At 36.9% G+C, this 22,166-nt stretch overlaps 2 protein-coding genes across 3 annotated transcripts in view; one reads left to right on the top strand and one right to left on the bottom strand.

Annotated features, from left to right (window-relative positions):
* Nucleotides 1–18,590, top strand: part of LOC134740741 (monocarboxylate transporter 12-like) — a 46,383-nt gene extending 27,793 nt beyond the window's left edge. For both annotated transcript variants that reach the window (XM_063673337.1, XM_063673336.1), the window contains exons 3-7: nt 14,762–14,881; nt 15,016–15,240; nt 15,395–16,180; nt 16,748–16,948; nt 17,175–18,590. In XM_063673337.1, the coding sequence (XP_063529407.1) occupies nt 14,762–14,881; nt 15,016–15,240; nt 15,395–16,180; nt 16,748–16,948; nt 17,175–17,338 (1,496 nt within the window). In that variant the 3' untranslated portion in view covers nt 17,339–18,590. The remainder of the gene's footprint in view (nt 1–14,761; nt 14,882–15,015; nt 15,241–15,394; nt 16,181–16,747; nt 16,949–17,174) is intronic.
* Nucleotides 18,350–21,438, bottom strand: LOC134740744 (rhodopsin-like). Its single transcript, XM_063673341.1, has 7 exons — nt 21,275–21,438; nt 20,985–21,150; nt 20,759–20,883; nt 20,059–20,278; nt 19,597–19,681; nt 19,118–19,270; nt 18,350–18,726 (listed from the first exon to the last, which is right to left on the bottom strand). The coding sequence occupies exons 1-7, from the start codon at nt 21,357–21,359 to the stop codon at nt 18,604–18,606; spliced, it is 957 nt and encodes a 318-aa protein (XP_063529411.1). The 5' UTR covers nt 21,360–21,438; the 3' UTR covers nt 18,350–18,603.
* Between the last annotated feature and the right edge of the window lie 728 nt (nt 21,439–22,166).

Genomic DNA, 22,166 nt, shown 5'->3' with positions numbered 1-22,166 from the left:
CCCGAATTGGCGCACCACTCATACACACCGTAGGTATCACCTCCGGACCCTTCCCTGACCTAAAAACGAGCATTTCGGTCTTAAGCACGTTATATTTTAGGCCATGCGTACTGGCATAGTGTTCGCAGAATTTAAGCAGCTTTACATTTTGTGTAAATTAGTTGAACTACCCGTGCGAAGCCGGGGCGGGTCGCTAGTTTGTTATGTAATCATGCAAAAACAAATATAAATATATATATATATATATATATAATTATATATATAATATATATATTTATAATTATATATATATATTTATAATTATATATATATATATATATGTATTAATTATATTTGGGTGAAATTTGTCTTAGGACCTGGTTTAATATTTACTTACTTAACATAGTTTTTGTAACGAGAATCACCCATTAAGATAAATGGGATGTAAGGTTTATTTCGTCTCAATCCAATCCATCACATTTCCTATTTGTTACATCATATTTTCCGATAAGTCATAGGTACATATTTCCTGTTTGTTACATTTCTATATGATAAACATCATATAATATGTAAATATATATATACCATACATTATCATAATTACATTGCCTGAATAAATACATAACTGAATCAATGTAATACAAACAGCGCAAAACTTTATCAGGCAATGAGTTATCGCCGGGGGTTAGTTAGTCACTGGCCATAGGTCATCGCGTCCTCGCTGTGACTTATGTACGCCCGATATAAATACGTAATGGGAAAAATAATTGAGGTAGAAAGATTTAATATTCATTACATCAGTAGCCACGTAAACTAGTTGTTACAAGTACTTATATACATTACTCATCATACATATTTGGAACACAATCGCCACACTGAGCATAATAAACACGTGTAGGTATTATAATGCACTGCTACAGTACCTATATGTACCTACACCCTACACTATCGGTCACTCAACTAAATCTTTTATACATGAGTACAGTAAATATCTATAATATACAGTGAATATCTAGATAACTTATTATAAACGATTTAAGTATCCGCTAATATGCATCACGTCATTTGACTAGTTTGACTAAAACTTATTTGACTGTGACATATTCAATAATATTCATATTAGTTTTATACGATGACCTCATTTCATAATGATATCGCCTTGTAACAAGATTGTAACGAAAGTAAGAGCCGTGCATACCTATTTATTTACTAATATTATTGTTTATCGTAAAAGATGGGGCACATGACAAAAATAAGTGAATAAATATAATAAGATCAATGCCTACCGTTATATTTGATCTACCCACTCCCTTTGCTATTAGCAGTAATTATTTCTCCTCCAAAAAGTGATTTAAAAATTTTAGGTACTTCAGCGTAGAGCTTTGGGAATCTTCTGAACGGGAAACGATATTAGCTAATAGAATATCGGGAAATCCTATATATTTTGCAAAAATTCAGGATCAATTAAGACGCGTTCAATCCCTTGCTGTAAAATAAAACCACAATACAATGTAAAATACAAAATATATAAATATGATCATGTCAAAAAGCAATTGAAATACTTAGTTCGACAAAATACTAGCTTTTCGACACATTGTCAGACCATGTAAATAGAAAATAAATTCTGTAGTCGCTTCTTCGTCCCCTGGGGATACAGGGATTGTCTATTATAGTTATGGCTTCTTCAGAGAACAGACCACTATCATAAGATTTACAATCTATTTTCATGCAGTCTCTCCTTCAATATTTATCCAGTCAACCTTTTAGGCTAACGCAATTTACTTATATGTATAAACACCGTGAGGTGTGCGTAGTAATATAGCATATAGATATAAGTTGTCGATGTCGTTGAGTGGGTTACATTATAGACGCTCAACGCATCAACATATCATCTTGAGGACTTAATGCTACTTGACATGTTAATTTTCTACAAACGCTTTAGCACGGTATGAAACAAATCAACCAGTCCAACTACAATGAGTCGTGTTTAATTTTGATCACAAGATAAATAATGTGCATAACTGGTAACTGGTTGTTGTTTGGATAGGTATTTCAGGTAAATATACTTTGAACAACATTTATTTTTGTTAATTTTTACATGTTAGCTAGCTAGCTAGGTTTATATTTTAGTTGTGCATAATTATAGGTAATGTTTTTCGGTGTAAATATTAAATCACACGCTTAGCTAAAATAGCTAAACAAAATATTCTAGCCTCTTGGTAAGTTATTCATGATGTTGCGTAATGTTATTTCCTGTGTGTTGTAAATAATATGATATAAAGTAAGGATGACTCATATTTCATTTCCCTAATAAACTTAAATAAAAAACACGTCACATATATCAGCGAACCAGCGCAAATAAAGTAACTAATAAACCGTTAGTTCACACTGCCCTTAACGGAACAGATTACCAAGACATGCAACTACTCGACTTGTTTTAATGAGAGTTCGAGACCTGACATTGACAACCATATATTTTGTGACATTTAGCGTAGTCGCCACCGAATCAGCTCATAAAGAATTTATTTTGAAGTTTGTGAAAATGTTGAAAATTTCGTAATATTGAGACCATGTCCCATTATCGACTGTCCCTACATACGACATTGCTGCGACAGGCATGTTTTAAAATGATTTTTTTTTTGTTGTGTTGTGTTGTGTTGTGAATTGTATTTTAGAATAGTGTGTAAATATTATTTATTCTGTTTAATCTAATTTTTAAATTGTAATATAATATTATTGTAATTATGAGTCCCTGTTACTCGAAATAAATGATTTTTTTTTTTTTTTTAATTATTGGCGATGTCACAAGCTATCAAAAAAATAGACGGTTGCGCCCCTAAAGGCCTCCTTTTTATATTTGATAAGGGTGCAATTATCCTGAAATATATGTACGTCAATCGAAAAGCTCACCGCTAAAGCCCCACGATTTCGTCAGAATCGTATTTTTGACGCATTTTTTTTTTCTAAGTTTAACTTTAGCTTTAATTTTGTAATATTTAATTTAATTAGTAAATGGCAAATATTGGTATTTGTTTTAACAAAATCGCACGTAGTAGTTCGAACTGTAGTTATGAATTTAACATTTACGCACTATTTCAATTCGTATCTTAATTGAAGGAACCTACCTGCGTATATTACGATTCTTTTTTTAATATCCAAAATTCATAATTCAAAAAAGAAGGCCTAAACAAATAGCTTAATTAGATTGGCTAGCATGAAACGATTGTTTTTGCGTTGGCTTTCAAACAAAAAGGAAACGCCAATTAGTGGGTGGCATCAGGCATTTAACGGCCGTAAATCTTCTAAATTTGTAAATCCAATTTATTCACGACAATGCCAGTACGCACGCGCGTATTCAGATTTGAGAGCCCTTATTGCGTCAGTTTTCTTCTTGCGTGAGGACGCGCGGGCTTGGTGAGATTTCTAGCTAGCACCGCGCGAGATCGAGGCCAAACGCGAAGAGCTCTCTCGCGAGGCGATTGATGAATGGGTGGACCGGCTGAAGCGACTAAGCGCAGGCGTCCGGACAATTGCGGCGATTCGTCTAGTCATGCTCGAGTAGCTGAGGGCCTACCACGAACCAAGTCGTTCGACGTGTTGCCTCCCTGTCATACTTACGTGCGAATTTACAAGTGCCACAGAGAGGCAACATGTCGAACGTGGTTCGCGGTAGGCCCTCTAGAACGACCACACGGCGCTCTCACCTACCGGCTCGTGCAGATTCTCTCAGGGCACGGCTGCTTCGGAAGATATCTGCACAATATTGCCGGCAGAGAGCCAACTGAGGAGTTCCACGAATGCGGCGCTGCGGTCGATACCGCACAACACACCCTAGAGGAGTGCCCAGTGTGGGGGCCAGAGCGTGCTGACACGATAGCCATAGTGGGGCCGGGCCTGTCGCTGCCGGCCGTGGTCAAGTCCACTATTGACAGTGACAGATCGTGGCAAGCTGTAAAGACCTTCTGCGAAGACGTCCTACAGCAGAAGGAAATGGCGGAACGCGCCAGGGAGATCGCCCAATGGCCGACCAACGGCGCCGCAAGCGTGCTCGACGCTGACGGGTCGCACACCACTGCCGCCTGCCTCCGTAGGTTGACCTTAGGATAAAACGAGGTCCCTGAGAGGGCGACCGTACAGGATACGGTGCAAAAGAAAACGAGGCAGTCAAGGTCAAGGGCCTCCGGAGGCGGTGGTCCGCCAACACGGACTGGTGCTGGTGGTTTTGTATAAGTAAAGCGCGATCGTTCCTACAGCCCACCGCTACAGCACAATGGCGGCAGATGGAGGGGTTGTTTAGTGGGTAGACTTGGGGGTCCCATTAGCCCAAAACAAGGAGTCCCACATAACCACTCGGGTTCATCCCCGCGCCCGAGTGGTATGCATAATTGCATTTTTCCCCTCCTCAAAAAAAGTCGTATTCAGATTTAAGAAATATGATATCAACTTTAACATTAAGGGGATGGGTCTCTTTATAATTATGTTTAGGTTTCATGCAAAAAGTAGTTAAAAAAGCTATATTCGCGATTGTCGAGGAAGATTCCAGTTGGGTACGATTTGATTTGATAGTAGCGCTTTAGTGACTACCGATAAGAAGATCCATTTAAAAACTGTAATAGATGTCATATATTAAAGAAAAAGTGACGAAGCCCTCCAGTGGTGAAGGCCGGATTCGAACCGGCGTCTTTAGCTATCGCGGCTAACGCCATGAACCCCTAGGCCACCCCGCCACTGAGGTTCATGGCGTTAGCCGCGATAGCTAAAGACGCCGGTTCGAATCCGGCCTTCACCACTGGAGGGCTTCGTCACTTTTTCTTTAATATATGACATCTATTACAGTTTTAAATTTATATATAGTAGTGTGACTACTTTAAAAACACAAATCAAAATATTTAATAAAATAATTGTATTTGTTCTCAAACTTGTTCAAGATCCATTTAATTAAAATGTATACTTTTATCATACTGGTGGAAGAGAACTGCACTAGAATTTCAATAAGATTGCTAATGATATTTTAATAATATAAATATAAATATGCCACGCAGGTTGTGTCACGCGACCATGGTGGTGAGTGGGTGAGTCTGCTTTTTAAACTTAACAGATGCGATTGACAATCGCAATTTGTGCGCTCAATACCCGCATTAGTTGCTAATCAGTCGTTTTACCTTTTTACGGTTAGGTAATCTAAAGCCGATTTAATCACAGCTCGTGATATCGGGCCTACTTCCCGATAGGCGCCGGTGACATAACTGTTATCACAATATCGGTTATCACTATAAAATATGTCATGAATTATAATGAATACCGATAGGAGCCTATTTGACTCGAGATAATCATATAGCTATTATGCCCCACTAGACAACACCCGTTACGCGTTAGTGACATTGGAATTTATATCACACGAAAAGATGGTTAACAATTTCAATTAAATTATTTATTTACTTCGAATCTGAGAGATCCATATAGTGTTAGTGTTACAACAAATCTTAAAATTAATTAAGGTTAGTGACATACAATTACAATAATTTACAAAATAATTAAGTACACATAACACAAAGATAGATAACACACATAGTAAAATAAATAATAAAGTAAAATACAATAATAAATAAAATCTAGGCAATCTAGATGCACCATTTCTCATCATCTGTTGCTGACACATGTAGACCATTCCAGTGTTTGAGTAATGGTGCATCCATCTTACCTGCCAACGTTTTCAGGATGCTATTGTTACTGCCACACAATCTCTGCATAAGTGACGCCGATCTGTTGTGCATAATCGTAAAAAAGTCGCACACACATACCATGTGAATTGGTTTTTTTATGTCATTTACGGTTGTTATATGGACATGTAATAAGCAGCGATGGAACAGCCAACCTATCAAATTTTGATAACTCGATCACCATTTTATTTTAAATTTTATAGTGTGATAGTAATATCGCCATTTATTACTGAAGTTTCCAAATCAGAAGTCACGTCACGTTCTGCATTTTTTGTGGGCGTGATAGTGACAGGGTAAAGCTTCCGTATAATTCTATCTTGCGGCAACTGTGAATATAGCTTTATTATGACGTTATCACGTCGATAACCGCGACTATTTTGCGCCCGTTGACTAGAGAATAGGTCTATGTACCGAGTCAATTTTTGACGCAAATATTAAATAGATATATACTTACTTACGAAATAATTACAATATATGATAAAATGCAAACTCATTTCACGTTCATATAAGTAGTAGAACTATGTAACATAGCTTGCATGCTATGAAACCTCAAAGACTAGTAGGTATCTTTGTTTTATCAATATTAGTATATACTTGGTACTATTACAGTCAGCACCAAATGCATAACAGCCACGGTGATGACCAGTGGACAAATATATCGGTAAACATCCTTACTTCTATAGTAACAAAGGTGTATTTTGTGTGGCATTTTAAGATAAAAGCGCGTACCTTAGGCCCAATCTCATTTTACGTGTATTGAAGGAGGTAGCTATATCAGCTTAAAAAATATTTTTTATCAGACATCTTGACACCTAAATGTATACTATATTACCTGATAAAGCATCTATGAAACTACACATTAATCAAATACCTACATACTTATTTATTATCAAAAAGTAATACAAATATGTGCAATCTGATAGTCAATGTCACATCGTTAACATACATTTGTCATGCAGCATGCTACTTGATAAGAGAACACGTGACTAACGAAGTTTGCTATTAGTAGAGTACATACTTTTTTTTTTAATTGATGGTTTAGTGAGGTATACGTGATGACAAAATAATGATTGTCTTAAGAAAACATTAACAAATTCATAACTTAAGCTACAACTAGGTCACACACGCTGGCTTACTGTAGGTTGGGAACATCACATGACCTTTGACTTGCTTTGCCTATGTTATTTGTTTTTCACGAGTGAAAATAATGATGATGTCATATAATAATAAAAATACATTTATCTCAAATTGGGAATAACATGTTTTTCCGATATTCTATTGCCAATAAAATCAATGATCGATTGTTATTTTTATGCTCATATCAGTTCAGTTGCCCACAAATTACATGTTGACGATAAGTAGTTATTACCTTTAGGTATACATGTTTATTTAATATCATATTTTAATGTTATATCTTTATAACATTGAAGCATGTATGGCTAGGTAGTAAAAAAAACACCCAGTTGAAAACAACTGTGTGTTTTTTATTTGGTGTTTGAAATTCAAAAATTTACAAACACCTTTTGCCGAGCGAGGGTCATGGTAAATGTCCGTAAAAAATAAGCCAGTCTAGTTCTATGTGAATTATTATTACAAGCTATTAACGAAGTAAAAGGATCCATTACAAATAAATGCTTCTATTAGATATTGAGCGTAATTAAGCATTGAAATTCTAAATAACAGATTAACAAACGTTGTTTACAAATTCAAATATGCGTTTGATACCGAACGAAGCAGTATATTATGTACCCATAATATACATGTACCCGACATCTCTAGAGCAACGTAATAGACTCACACGACTATTAGGTACAAGTACAACTAAATTATCCTATACCGAGGCGGCAGTTTAAAAGCTCTCGTTCAAACAAGATTACAGGGCCTTTATTCACAATATGCTTATTGACGGCATCACTTCACACAAGCCAGTATTAGTAAGACCACTGCTCACGCAGAGCTCCTACTGATATAAAGATTAAGTTAAACAGCTGAGCTCACAGTCAAGACAAAACGCTTTCCCAGTGAATTAGGCAGTAGTTCGGGAGTATTCCGCAAAATACCGGATTTGCTACGTAATGATAAGTGTTCATTACGCGGATGGGGCATTATTGCATTATCACGCGGTCCGTCCCGTCACGTCATCTCGAACCGGCTTCACACGAGCTAAAGTCACGCGAGGTCCAAGACACAAATTCAAATAAAGTTAAACTTAGCATCTGACTCTTATTCTAGTGACACAAAGTTCGTTTCTGTGAATGTGTTGAATGACCGAATCATACAAACTAATTAAGAGATCGTCATAATTACCTAACTCGCTACCTCCTTACACAACGTTATCAACTTCCTCGTTTTAATTCAATCTAATTTGTACTGTTATCTTCGCCACAAGACAAAATAAACATTAATTAGAAATGAAATATAATTATCAATATTGTACCTACTCGTACAATACCGTACCGTGTAGTATCGTCGTCGTATAAGTATACCCAAAAGTACCGAAATTAAATCAATGAAGGAATTTTGCATTTTTTTTCTCATAATTCGGAGTGAATTGGCCACTACTGTAACCTGTGCATCATATTATAGTTTGTAAACTGTGATCAAAATATGCATTAAATCCATGCATAATCGAATCGTAACATACAAATTGAAAATTAAACTGATTGTCAGTATAAAAAGAAACGATTATTAAAAAACACACATAAAAGTAAGTATCTGTTTATGTTAAAAAGTCAATAAATATAATACCTATGTACTACTATATACGTACTACTTAATAAAATATTTTACGGCTAACGAGCTAGCTCCTAAAATGTACGGCATGTTCCGGAGTATATGAAGTTGCAGATTGTGTTCAACTTTTAATGAGTCTTTTTTTATAGACGATATTCGCAAACATACAGCTTTATGAGTTGTTGTATATGTGTATCTACATAAACATTGCGGTGTATAAAGACTCATTAAATTGTTATGAGGATTCTCCGTGGTTTCTTCTCGTAACTTCGCTGAGTTCGTTAGGTGGATAATGATAAATATATAATAAAGTAGATAAGTACATCTACAATACATACGACGAGTAGTAGGTAGGATAATAATCTGTTGAAATTTGCGTACTTACAATCGAATTCAGAATTACCTTTTCTCTTGGCAGTCTGGCTTACTCAGTGACTTAAATGTTAGGTACTCTACAACTGAGTTTACTGATAGTCATGTTAGGGTCAAATATGAAAAATACCCTGGCCCCTGGACCCTGGATCCTAGACCCTCTGGACCCTAGACCCTAGACCCTAGTGCCTAGAGCCTAGACCCTAGACCCTAGTGCCTAGAGCCTAGACCCTAGACCCTGAACCCTGGACCCTAGACCCTAGACCCTAGACTAGACCCTGGACCTTAGACTTTAGACCCTAGAACCTAGACCCTAGACTCGAAATAACTACGGAAAATTTGTCGCTCTTTATGACTTTCGGGAATATAGCCGAATCTCACTCTTTGGGGTAACTAATCTGATAATCATTAAATGATAAGGTCACCAAACGATAGACAATCTATCTGCCTCGGAAACATTTTTTTTTATTTTTCGATACCGGGTTTTGTTTTGCTGTCCGAGAAAACAGAAATATTTTCTTATTTTCCACCATTTTCAATTTTCCAAAAAAATATACTCTAATTTTCGAAAATTTTTGTACCCTATGATGCTCCGCGCCTGCATCTTTTAATACCACTGCCTTTCGTATATCTTTGTATCTTTTGGAAATATAGCCGAATTACACTTTCCCACGAAAACGATCAGATAAACATTTTCAATGTTAAAACCGTTCGCTAGAACGTATACTGAAGTATCTATAGCAATTTATTTCATAAAACTGAGACTTGATAGTCAATATAATTTTAGACCAAAGGTTTATGATACATGAAAGTCATTAGAATGATACCTGTAACAATTATTTTTCACCCCAGGAAAATACCAGATAATTTCTCATGTCCAAATAGTGCATTTTAAAATTAAACTATCTTTGTTTTCACGAATAAAGTATTATTATGATTGTAAGTAAAAATAACCAGGTAGGTACGTCAAAATGTATTTCCGATATTTTATTTTGGCTTGTAATTCTCACCACAAAATTCCACGGAACTAAACGAGAGTTTAAAAGTACAGAGAAGTCGGTCCTAGAGACAGACTATAGATTTGTATGCACAATACAAACTTGTAAGATAAAGTCTGTAATCAATTTTTATACAAATATCAGCAACGAGTGTAACGACTTATTGTTTAACGTTTTTTGCAATTGTCTTTTCTGAAAATCAATATAAATAACTGTGCAATAGGCAATCAATAAATAACAGCAATCTGCTTAAATTATACATAAGGAGGAATTGAAAAGGTTTATTGTCTCTTTTTTCATTTCATTACTTCAAATATAACTACTACCTACATACTTGTAAGATGTGGAATAATCTCTTGATTAGAGAAAAATTGTGTTGCTTTAATAATTATACATTATTTTCACAATATATGTATATGGATGGATACGCAGTAGCAGTGCATAATATCTAGGTATTGCTTGCAGGTTGCGTGCCAGGCAACGATTTGTTAAATTGATTCTCCTTTCAAACAACGACTTTCCTTGGTCAATAGAAATATATCTACTCGCTCCATCGCTCCTGGTACGGAAAAATATATATGTTATAGGCAATTAGGCATACCCTGACTTCTAATTTCGCAACACCTAGGTTTCCACAGTCAATTCATGAAGCCCAACTTAAGTTACTGGAGCTTCTGGGTTTGCCTACAATATATATACATACCTTACCTGATTACCGATTGCTGAGATTACCTTTATAAGATGAAAAGTACCTAATTTCAACAATAATTGTAAATAACATTTCGTTTTTTAAAAGGCAGGTAGTATCGGAGAGTCGGATTAGGTATTTAATGCAAAATTGTGTTGTTATTTTGTTTAAAATTTAAACCAAGAATTAGCATCAGTTTAACTTAGCAGACGCAACTTACGGCGTACCTACTAATTCTATCATAGAAATTGTTTAAATATTTATACTTGGGTAAAAGTCCCATTTGTAGAGTCAAGACTGGATTATTTGTGTTACAATGCTTAATTATTTATTTGCCACCCTGCCCGCGCCCATCATCCATCAATCACATCAGAAAAAGGTACCATAAAAAAAAAGATTGTACAAACTTACCTAATGATAACTATCTATTAAGTAAAAGTTATACTATGCCACACTTCCTAATGATTAAAATAGGTACATCAATATATACCTATATATAGAGAATAGGTTAGAAGCAATCAATCTATCAAGTCGGTATATATACTAGTGCACTATAAAGACTAGTATTCATTGACATGAGCTGTACGTCATTTCATTGGGTACACTACATAATTCCGAAAAATGTTATGCTGAATTTCAGAATGCCGAATTTTATTATTCCGATTTTTAAATGCTTGAACTATCAAAATTCCGATTGTCGTAATTACGAATGATGAAAATCACGAAGATGTATATTTCCGAAAAGCCGGAAAGCCGAATTTTGTAAATTCCGAACCACATAATTCCGATTATAACAATTCCGATGGTGACAAACACCGAATTTAACAATTACGATTTTTGTAATCACGAATTCCGAATTGCCATTAATCCGAAGTTTTTTTATTCCGAATTGACGTTATTCCTATTTTAATTATCCCAATTTTTAAATTTCCGAATAACGATATTCCGAATTTATTGTTAAATACATGAAGGTAGCTACATCGTTAAAGAATTCTGAATTCCGAATTATTTCATTTCCGATCGGATGATGGTTTTTCAGAATTTAAGAATTCGGGTAAACATTTTTTTGGAAAAGTGTTAAATCGGAACTTTAAGCTTTCGGTCAAATGACAATCGGATTTCAAATTTTCGGAAATAGCACATTCGTGATTTTCTTCCATCGTATTTTTAAAAATCGTAATTTTGATATTTCGGACATAAAAAATCGGGATTATGAAAATCGTGCTTATAAAATTCGGAAAAACATATTTAGGAATATTTGGGTGTTCCCCATTTCATTATCATTGGGTACACAAGTTAACTAGTTGAACCTCTTCGTGAGACGTATTTGATTCGTGCTTTCGATATTCCGATTGGAAATTGGAACTCGTATCTGCACGCTATACTTAAATCGCTCCGCACGCGTAATCCCCATGGTGCACAACAAATAATATTTACTTACTGACTTATTACTGATTTCCTGCGCATGTTTATGGGTCGTAAAAATCAAAACTATACACAATTTCAATACTAGGATATCTGTTAAAATTGTGGTGAGAGATGTGAGCAAAGATGCTGTTTCAAGCTGAGCGGTGGGAATAACATAGTATAGAAACTTGGTAAAAAGGGAAAATTGCGTGTCAGTATCAGTTTAGGGTACAGGTAATTGAAACCTAATTAATGATATAGGTACCAGAGGTACCTATATAAAATCAGAAACACGTTACCCACCTGGTCGCTAATTGAAAACTGCGCTGCCTTGACATTATTAAGTCACTAGTGGCTGAATAATTTATCCGCAATTTATACCAGTACATAATACAAATGTGCGGATATTTCATTGAATTTTAGAATGTCTTGCATGTGGGGCACAATTCCTCGAGTCAATTAAGGTGGTTCCCTGAGCCAGAAGGCGAAACATCTCCTTATATGATCATATTTTTCTGAGACGTTGATATTCGTAAACGTGGAAAAAAAAATAGTTCTTGATTATAATATCTTTAATTTATAAGCTTCCGATACACGAATTATGACAATTCGCTCGATACAATTAATTCCCAAAGTAACCTCTAACTAGGACTTTTAATCCAACTTTACTCGGTTATTTATTATGTGACACTATAAACAAAAAAAAAGAAGAAAAACAATCTTAACTTAAATAGTAATTTTACCGCTTTCGAATATCGATATTGTAAGGCAACGTTTTTAAAATAAATAAAAATCGTCAAAATTCGATCAAAATTGACACTTGGCGCGCATGGTCTTTCCCGTTCTTTTCTGCGAAATGTGACAGTGATAGCGGCAAACCGATGGAACGACCTTAAACGCTAGTACTACGAATTATGGAAACGGCTAGCCTTGTCCACGACTGGGTTATAATCTGTTTGCCAGCTGTGCTATGAGTTAATAACACCTGACGACCACATTCGACACACGAAGTATGTTAGCCGAGTCAATGAAACGTTTATCTCAATCAAACCTTTTTCTATATCATGTCAATAGCAAGTATCTACCATTCTCTGATAGCTTAACGAAAAGTTATAAGTCCCTGTATGTAGGTAGAACAATTAGACTATGACAGATACTTTAGAATGCAAACTGTAGAAATATGTCTCTATTTGGAAAAGAATTCCAGTATGGCAGATAACATTTGAAGCGTTGTTTTATCCGCTACCTGCTATTGATACTGACTGTACGATAAACCCCCCCCCCCCCCCCCCAAAAAAAACCATAACAACATTCTAAACAGAGCGTTTATATTAATTGCCTACTTTTCGGTATTGGGAATAATAGCTTTATATAAAGCTATTATTTAAAGACATTGACGTGGGCAGCCAGAGCGTGTATTATTAGAAGAGCGTAGTGAAGCACCGTGACCATCGCTTTATAATATTTATTTGTGTGTCACGGACGAGCCTTGGAATTAGCAGACGCCTTTTACGCAAAACAAACAAAACGCTATGACCTCTCGCTATGACCAAAGATAGATAAAGTTACTCTATGCTATGACTCCTCGTTAAATAAAATGATGTTCGTTAAAAAAAATCCCAAATCATGTCATGTATGTATGTATATCCATTTAACACTACATCTTATAAAACAAAGCCCCCCGCGGCGTCTATCTGTATGTTCGCGATAAACTCAAAAACTTACTAAACGGATTTTCTAGCGTGATTCTTGAGGAAGGTTTAGGTGTAAGTATTAATTTGTTAAGGTTTACCTTTGCGAAGCCTGGGCGGGTCGCTAGGTAACAGTATTAACCTTATATAAGTTATAGCCTTACTTATTAGCTTACCTACGTACTTAGTGTTCCAATGTGCTGTCTGGGTCACTTGTGAACTGCCGATGCTATGAACTCAAGTGAACTGATTCCTTCCCAAGATCAAATGGGTTTTACCAGGAGAACAAGTGTGGTTAATTTTTTTCTTAAAACTACGATCTACTTATAACGTTGTCATACCTGCTGTTACAAAATCAACATACAGTGCCGACTGCAATACATTCAGGTACCTACACCAGTTTTCAATAGATACATTAAGTAATTTTACAGTAATCGTACAACGAAAATACACGGAAACAACAAAATCAAACCACGTTGTGTAGATACGTACCTATTTCATAAAATTAATATTAAAGGAAGTTGCTTAAATCTCATTGTACCTAATTATCACAGCGTGATTCATTCTTATTAACTCATTCGTTATGATGATTTAGAAAAACTAACTAGGCGAATCGATTATTTAGGATAATACTCTACTCTAAATTAGTACCTATCTGTAATATGTATACATCCGATGAAATTGCTTTTAAAGAACAAATGAATAGTATTACTTATGTTGTAATAAAACAATTTGTTTTTCTATCGTTAGAATTCCATGTATGTAATTAATTAATGTCCTTTATTAAATCAATAGCCCCGTTCCTTTCGTTTTGAAATGGCGGAGACATCGGCGCAGGTCTTTTGTCTGCATAAATGGCGCACGCTTTGTCGTCGGCACGTGTCTACTTCCCCTAGTTCCCTCCGAGCCGATATTGTAAAGGCATAGAAAATACCTGCTATACGATGCGATCCCATCATGTTAACCTAGTTTGCGATAAGTTTGTAGCGTGATAAGATTTCAAGTACAGTACCTAATTGCTGGTATATCGTACATACATATACTATCAGGCTTATTCTAAATTTAATAATAGGATATGAATTCAGTCAGGATTACCCCGCTACACCTTATATGTAATGTATAAACATAGGTAGGTATATTAGGTATATATCAACAACGCCATTTTTTTTTCAGCCGATGGCATGACCTATTCATTCGGTATCTTTTACGACGAGTTCCTGGACTTCTTCAACGAAGGTTATGCCAAGACCGCCTGGATCGTCTCTATACTCGTCGGGGTCACACTCAGTTCAGGTAGGTACGCCCTAGCAGGCAACTGTTGAGATTTATTATTTTTAATTACCACCTTTGTATGTACACAGTTATACAATAAAAAACTATTCTATTCTATTAAAAAGTGTCTAATTATAGTTTGATGCATATTTCAGGTCCCATTTCGAGTTCATTCGTGAACCGCTGGGGCTGTCGTTTGGTGACAGTGGGCGGGGCCCTGCTGGCCGCCGCCTGCGTCACCTTGTCGGCCTTTGCGGGCAACGTGCTGACACTCATCTTCACCATCGGCGTGGGCACCGGCTTCGGCTGCGGGCTCATCTACCTGCCCGCCATCGTCAGCGTCACCGTCTGGTTCGAGCGGTATAGGAGTCTTGCTACAGGTAGACTACTTGAGATGCTTTAAGTATTATTTTTCTCGGTTGTTTTACAAAAAAAGTAGACAAATACCTTCCTATTTACACAAGTATGTAGGTCGGTAGGTACCTCTATTATTTAGTCAATTTCAGCTAAGCTTTTTGTTCTCTTCTATTTCAGGCATTGCGGTGTGTGGTTCGGGACTTGGAACGTTTATTTTTCCGCCATTGACAAAAGGATTAATCTCCAACTACGGTTGGCGGGGCGCCATGGCCATTATAGGTGCCCTTATATTAAACTGCGTGCCACTGGGACTCATGTTCCGACCAGTACCCGAAGTGCCAAGAACACCGGTCAGCGAACCGATGCTTCCGAAACAAAAGAAATCACCACTGAAAAGGTCGCAAAGTACTGAGCACATGGCTCGAACAAACGGGCATGCCGAAGACGGCGATGTGGCTAGACTAACTCTCTCGCAACCTGCTCTGAACAAATCTCATGGACATAAGCAGCAGCCGCATTCTAGACATGGCAGTGGCATCATGCACAGACCAGATGTATTATATCAAGGAAGTATGACGAGCCTTACAAAATTCCGGGCTTCATCTCCGGAAAGAATTCAGTCTTTGACCAGAGACGAAATCGATGAAGAACAATGTGGATGGATGCCATGCTCCTCAGAGTCTAAGTCCGCGTTACTGGAAATGCTTGATCTGTCTCTGTTGGTGGACCCTATATTTGTATTATTCTCTGTATCAAACTTTTTAACTAGTATAGGATTTTATATACCCTATGTTTATACTGTGAACATGAGCAAGAACTTAGGCGTGACGCACCCGGAATATTTGATATCTATTATTGGGGCATCGAACTTGATCGGGAGGATAGTTCTCGGTTTTATCAGCGACAAACCTTGGGTAAATCGATTGCTGGCATACAACATGTGCCTCACCATAGCTGGTATTAGTAAGTATAGTTTTATTACTAGGTATATTATTACAAAAACATGTTTAAATTTTCTTCATGGATCTGACTCGTACGTTATGCTTAATTCTTTACAACATCTACATTAATGCGTGTGTCCTGAGTGGCCTGACTGACTGATTCATCAACGCAGAGCCGAAACTACAAAAGCTAGAAAGTTGAAATTTGCACACTAGGTTGCATTTATAAAGTGTACGATAAGAAGCGATTTTTAAAAAATTCAACCCTAAGAGGGTTAAAAAGGGGATGAAAGTTTGTATGGGGATCAAGTTTATTTTAAGTTAGGAATTTGAAACTTCTTAATAAGACATTTTCATAAAATACGAGAGACGTAAGCGTTTTTGAAACTTCATCCCCTAATAGGGATAAAAAGGGGTTGAAAGTTTGCAACGTGGAGTTAACTCCACTAACTAACGTGGAATTAACTTGAAATTAGTTTTGCCCCTAATAGGGTTAAAAAGGGGTGGAAGATGTGTTTCGGGAGATCAATCCACGCGGACGAAGTCGTGGGCAACAGCTAGTTTCTTATATAATAATATTTAATTTCAGGTACGGCATTAGCAGCAGTGTGCACAGAGTTTTGGGGACTAGCCATGTACGCGACGACGTTTGGTTTCACTATCGGAGCATACGTGGGGTTAACATCAGTGGTATTGGTGGATCTTCTCGGGTTGGAGAAACTCACTAATGCCTTTGGCCTCTTGCTGTTGTTCCAAGGCATCGCTTCTCTCATCGGACCGCCTCTTGCAGGTGAGTGTTTAAAAGTGTCAGAAATGATATGAGGTATTATGTCATGTCTCATACCTAAGAGCCCCACTTGTATAAATAGTTTGATAAATAATGATCAAAGCAGTTAAAGATACATAGCCCCCAACATAAAGCAATAAATCGCTACGAGTAACTATGTCATTGGTAGAGTAGAGCCCAAAATGACGTTCAATATAATAATATTTCTATATGTATTTACCTATTCCAGGATGGTTACTCCGCGTGACGGGCACGTTCGCGCCAGCCTTCTACTCGGCCGGCGCCGCCATCTCGCTGAGCGGGCTGATCCTGTTCTTGATCCCGCTGCTGGAGCGGCGCGCGAGCTCGGCGCGCGCGCGCTGGGCGCAGGAGCTGCCCCTGGAGCACATGTAGCACGACGGCGGCGGGCCGCGTGCGCGCGCGCGCGTCTTCCCCGCCATCGTGCTGCACGCCCCCTCCACCCCCTCCACCCCCTCCTCCACCGCCTCCACCGACGACTCCTTCAGCAACAGGGTATATTCTAATACAATAATAGAGGAAAATGATTTTTATATCGATGAAATTAGATAAGAACTTGTAAATATTGGTTATCTCGATGGATGAATGTGATACAAATTTTGATGACTAAAACCATCAAACTCATTCCAAAGATAGAATATAGTGTATGAGGAAAGATAAATAATGTGAATAGTGTTTACGAAAAGGTGCAATAATATTACTTTATTTTAATCTTACTTGGCCGTTGTGAATAAAACCATAAGAGCCAATGGTTTCTATATTTCGATTTTCAATGAACTATAAGAAATTTATAAGTTGTATCTAATATAATACTACCTTTAAATATTATGTGACGTATGACGTACAGTTGCTTAAATACTAATAATATATTAATAAGTAGCTACAATAATGTGAAGTGAAAACGAATGCGTGGTTAGCTTCAAAACATGGCCTTAATGCGGACCAATCGAGATTAGATTGTATGGTGAGGTCTAACATGTATGTATACTACCTACCTACCACTACCTGGCAATCAATCTACGATGCCTATTGTGATCACTGAAGTCTGGTACATAGTAACATCGTATATTCAGTCTTAAGACAATTACTTACCTACTGCACTTTATGTTCTATGTGATCTTCCAAGTTGTGTTCAGGGTTCCGATTCGACTTGAGAAAGTGACAGAAGATGATGCGGCTCCGCTACATTAGTATTTTCTCTAAAATACGTCTTCTTTTTTGGGAATCTATTAAAAATCTAGTCTGTGTTGTATCTATAGGAACGAACGAATAGCTGTAGTCACGTAGCAATCATGCGAAAGTCACCCCACTTTCTGTTACTGTCTCGATTCGGATTGCGCTCTTGTAGTTTAAGATGTTATTTTTAAACGTAACAAATTTAATATGTTTGTTTGGCGAAATATATTTAGTTAAAATATTGAACTTGTTGAATGTAAATACTGTATTTGACTGAAACACTTAGATTAGCATTATATCGTTTACAATGAACTGTTCTGATATTCTTCGTACAAATATTGTGTCTCTATGTATAATGTTAAGTCTTAATAACGTATGGAATGCGATCAACTTGTACATTTCTTATGTACACGTATCATATTAATATACATATATCTACTGGAATTGACAACTGCGTATTCATTTTATTCCGTTTTATGGGGATCCGAAGTGAGTTCCGAGAAGTGTCGGAATCTGAAGTTGAACGCGGCCTTTCGTATGTTCGGGTTCAGAAGAAACAAGTTGATCGTGGAACACCCCAGTGAACTCTGGAATAAAAATAAAATCCTCATCAGTTCCAAGTTTAATTTAAATCAAGAATCTGCTTCTCGGACAAGTGCTTTACGAATAAATCATGACTCTGTCGATTCAAATACCTACTATTGATATTGATATACAAACAGGTCCATTGCCTAATTGTTAAGTTCACTTTTGGGCAAAATAATCTTTAACTTCTTTAAAAGAGATACACAAAAAATCAATTTACCGACTTCATTTACTATGGAAAATCGACTAATACAGCATTCTAGTAAATCTATGCAAATGAGACAAAAATCGGCTTTACGAATTATTGCAACTCGATTCTGAGATAAGATCACTCCCAAATCAACATAAATATTCTCGAAATAATTTAAATAAAAACTTTCAAAACCTAATTACCCAATGTAGCACCAACGCCATTTTGACTAGCGATGGCGAGGGCAGGGAGAACTCGCCAGGACCGTACAGATGCTGCGACAGTACCACCGAGGCCTGGATCAGAGCTATTGGCGCCCAGCAGGTCAGGTTCACCGCGGTCAGCGCTATTACTTCCTGAAATTGTATTATACACATTTAATTAAACCATTGTCTTAATAATTTCGAGAATTCTTGATTATATTTGGGTTGACATAAACTGGCAGATCCCTCTAAATATGTCGCAGTCAAAATTGTATTATCCGCCGTTTTCACATTTGTAAAATGACGACGCCGCTTGTAAAATTGCCGAAGGCAAATTGTAAAAAGTCCGCATTTTGTTGCAGCATGACATTAACAGCGCCGTTTGCAATTATAACTAAATAAAATAAAATATCTTTATTTCAGAAAACTAAAAATTTCATAAAACATTGTTAGTATCATCATAATATAAATGAACTTACGTCGGTAATTTTCCTCTGTATGCGATTATAGGCAACGTCAACAAATTTAGACTCAAGTTGTTTCGCCCATCTCAGCATAACGATCCTGCAATATGCGTCCGAGTAAGTTATATATATAAATAACATTTGCTAAATCACACTCTTGATTTTATATAGGTGCAATGAGTTTATTTTATGAGCGTGGTTAGTGCGTTGTTTTTTTAGAAAGCTAAGCTGGAATTGCGGGCTTTTTACGAATATCCCATCACTGACATCCATTTCAACTCGCAAAGAATACACGGGCAAAACGCAATAGTGCTCATTCATATTAGTAGAAGCATAAAAGTCATAGCCTTGATATTTCTCAGCACAAAGGCTACAATCACTCCACTCCACCACAGCCACGTCAGATTGCGCGCCTAATGCAACGACTATCAATCGGTAAAGAATACATTCAGCATAAAAACTCAACGATATACGTACATAAATCCCACAGGCTTGATACTTCTCATAATAAAGAGCAAGCTAACGAAATACTTCTGCCACCCCCCGGGCAGGATCATGTCCATGGTACAGGTGGAGCAGGTGAAGTCGTGGCCGTAGCCGCCGATGAGGCCGCTGACGGCCGCTAGCGAGTATGTGCCGGCGAACAACACACTGAGCAGCCGGAACATGTAGTAGTGCCGATCTGGTATTCGCCAACCTGTGGATGGTGTGATTTTAGTTTAGAATCTAGGGAACTTAGTTTATGAAAGAAACTTAATTTAATCTAATGTAAATTGAATACACAAACATATTGGTTTGCACTGCATGCGAAGTCGTCTGTGTAGGTAGAATGACAATTTCCGTGATATAAATTACAGTTATAGTTGGTCAAACCAAATTGTCAGTAAATAAGAACAAAAAAAAACTATACTCATATTTTGGGTGCTAGAGTGTAACTAGTTACTAGTGTAAGACAAAGATTGTATGATTATCTCTGTTTGAAATGAGACAGTCCTTTGACAAACTATAGGATGGTTTCTTCCGTCCTTCGCCATGCCTCATTTAAATCTGTTCAGCGCTGGTTCAGCGGTTTAAACGTAAAAAGGTAACATGTGTATGTTACCTCTAGGCAGATATAATTTACTTTTGCATTTAGTATGAATGAGTATTAAGTGGGTGATGAATATTTAATATTTACCATTAGTGACGTATTTGCCCACAACATATCTTTCTATGCAAACGTGCGTGAGGCATTCCACCTCGTGGATCGCCATGAAAGTTTCGAAGAATCCAAATAGTCGGCACAGGGTCATTTCTCGACGACTGATTATAAGTAAATATATTATACGAGTGAAATTTTTTATTTAATAAAAATAATTAATTAATTATGTAGGTAAAAAAAAAGATAAATAAATAAAACTTACTATATTTCCTTCTTGTCTATTATGTAGGCCATTAAAAATGGCGTACCCCTCCGAATCCATGCAGAAAGCATAAAAAATCCAATATTCTGGTAACTGCGATTTGTTTCAAAAGTCGAATGAATATAAGCTAATAATAGCCCAATAAAAATCAGTGAAGAAAAACCTCCTGAAAATGCAGAAATTATTTATGTACTTAACGTAATAATTAATAAATTTGTAGACAGAAAACAACTCGACGTAAACATAAACGTCTATTGGATGGTAATATTAATTTAAAAGTTATAACTTACCTATATAATGCAATTGATCAACAATATCATCTCTTTCTTGTTCATCAAACAGAGGCCAAGGACACGTACTTGTATAGTTCGACATTTCAAATTACTCAGGAACAGATTTAATAAATCACTTTTGGACGACAGGGAAAAACGGAGAGGGCCGCTGGAGATTTGCAGTACGACTGCGCAGTTAGCCGGGAGGAGCAACACTTACCGGAGCTCGAAGGTCTGGGGCAAAGAGTAAAGTAAGTATAGGTAGTCTGGGGTGTATATATATATATATATATTGTATACTAATATACATGTCGTTTATATTGTGCGGTGGGACAGCAGAGTCGGGTTGCAAACCACCTGCAGTAAGATGAGCCGCTTCGCTCCGCTACTCAACATTGTTCTTCATAGTAAACTGGTTGTAGTTGTTGTTACTAGGTATCATACTAGACAAAGGGCTTAAAGCGAGCTTATTACTTTTTTAATTGAATAACCGCACTGAGGGTTTCGTATCATTTACAAAGTAGTTTCTTTAAGTAATTCTCTCCCTTTTGGTACGGAACCCTTAAAGGAAGGCTCACGCTTCATTTTCTATGACAGGTGACCGGTGATCGGGTGATGCTTTCTATAGAGAATGAAGTGTCAGATGCCCGCCCTTGATCCGCGCCGTTCTATCTAACGTGAGTCATCCTTATAAAGTTCGGTAAGTTTTTACTATTTACTTCCTATAAAATGTTTAATAATACATTGTGATACAAGTGTGCTAAGTTGGTCAATACACACGAGGCGAGCGCGCAATAATAAAGCCGATGTGTGTTATGGACAATGCACACGCGTTTCATACGACGTTTTTCAACACGCTCGCTAGGAAAAAAAAGAAACTTTCATATTATAGTTATTTACGATACAAGTG

Source organism: Cydia strobilella, chromosome 4 (assembly GCF_947568885.1).
Source record: "Cydia strobilella chromosome 4, ilCydStro3.1, whole genome shotgun sequence".
NCBI lineage: Eukaryota > Metazoa > Arthropoda > Insecta > Lepidoptera > Tortricidae > Cydia > Cydia strobilella.
Note: the sequence above shows the minus strand (reverse complement) of the source record. Positions and strands in the feature narration are given on the sequence as shown.

What these genes read in the sequence shown, in the direction of transcription:
- LOC134740744 (XM_063673341.1), bottom strand. Translation starts at nt 21,359, where the DNA reads ATGTCGAACTATACAAGTACGTGTCCTTGGCCTCTGTTTGATGAACAA. An exon ending in ATAGACAAGAAGGAAATATA is followed by an intron (nt 20,884 to 20,984) that starts GTAAGTTTTATT and finishes ACTTATAATCAG; the next exon opens with TCGTCGAGAAATGACCCTGT. An exon ending in ATCAAGCCTGTGGGATTTAT is followed by an intron (nt 19,682 to 20,058) that starts GTACGTATATCG and finishes CGCATATTGCAG; the next exon opens with GATCGTTATGCTGAGATGGG.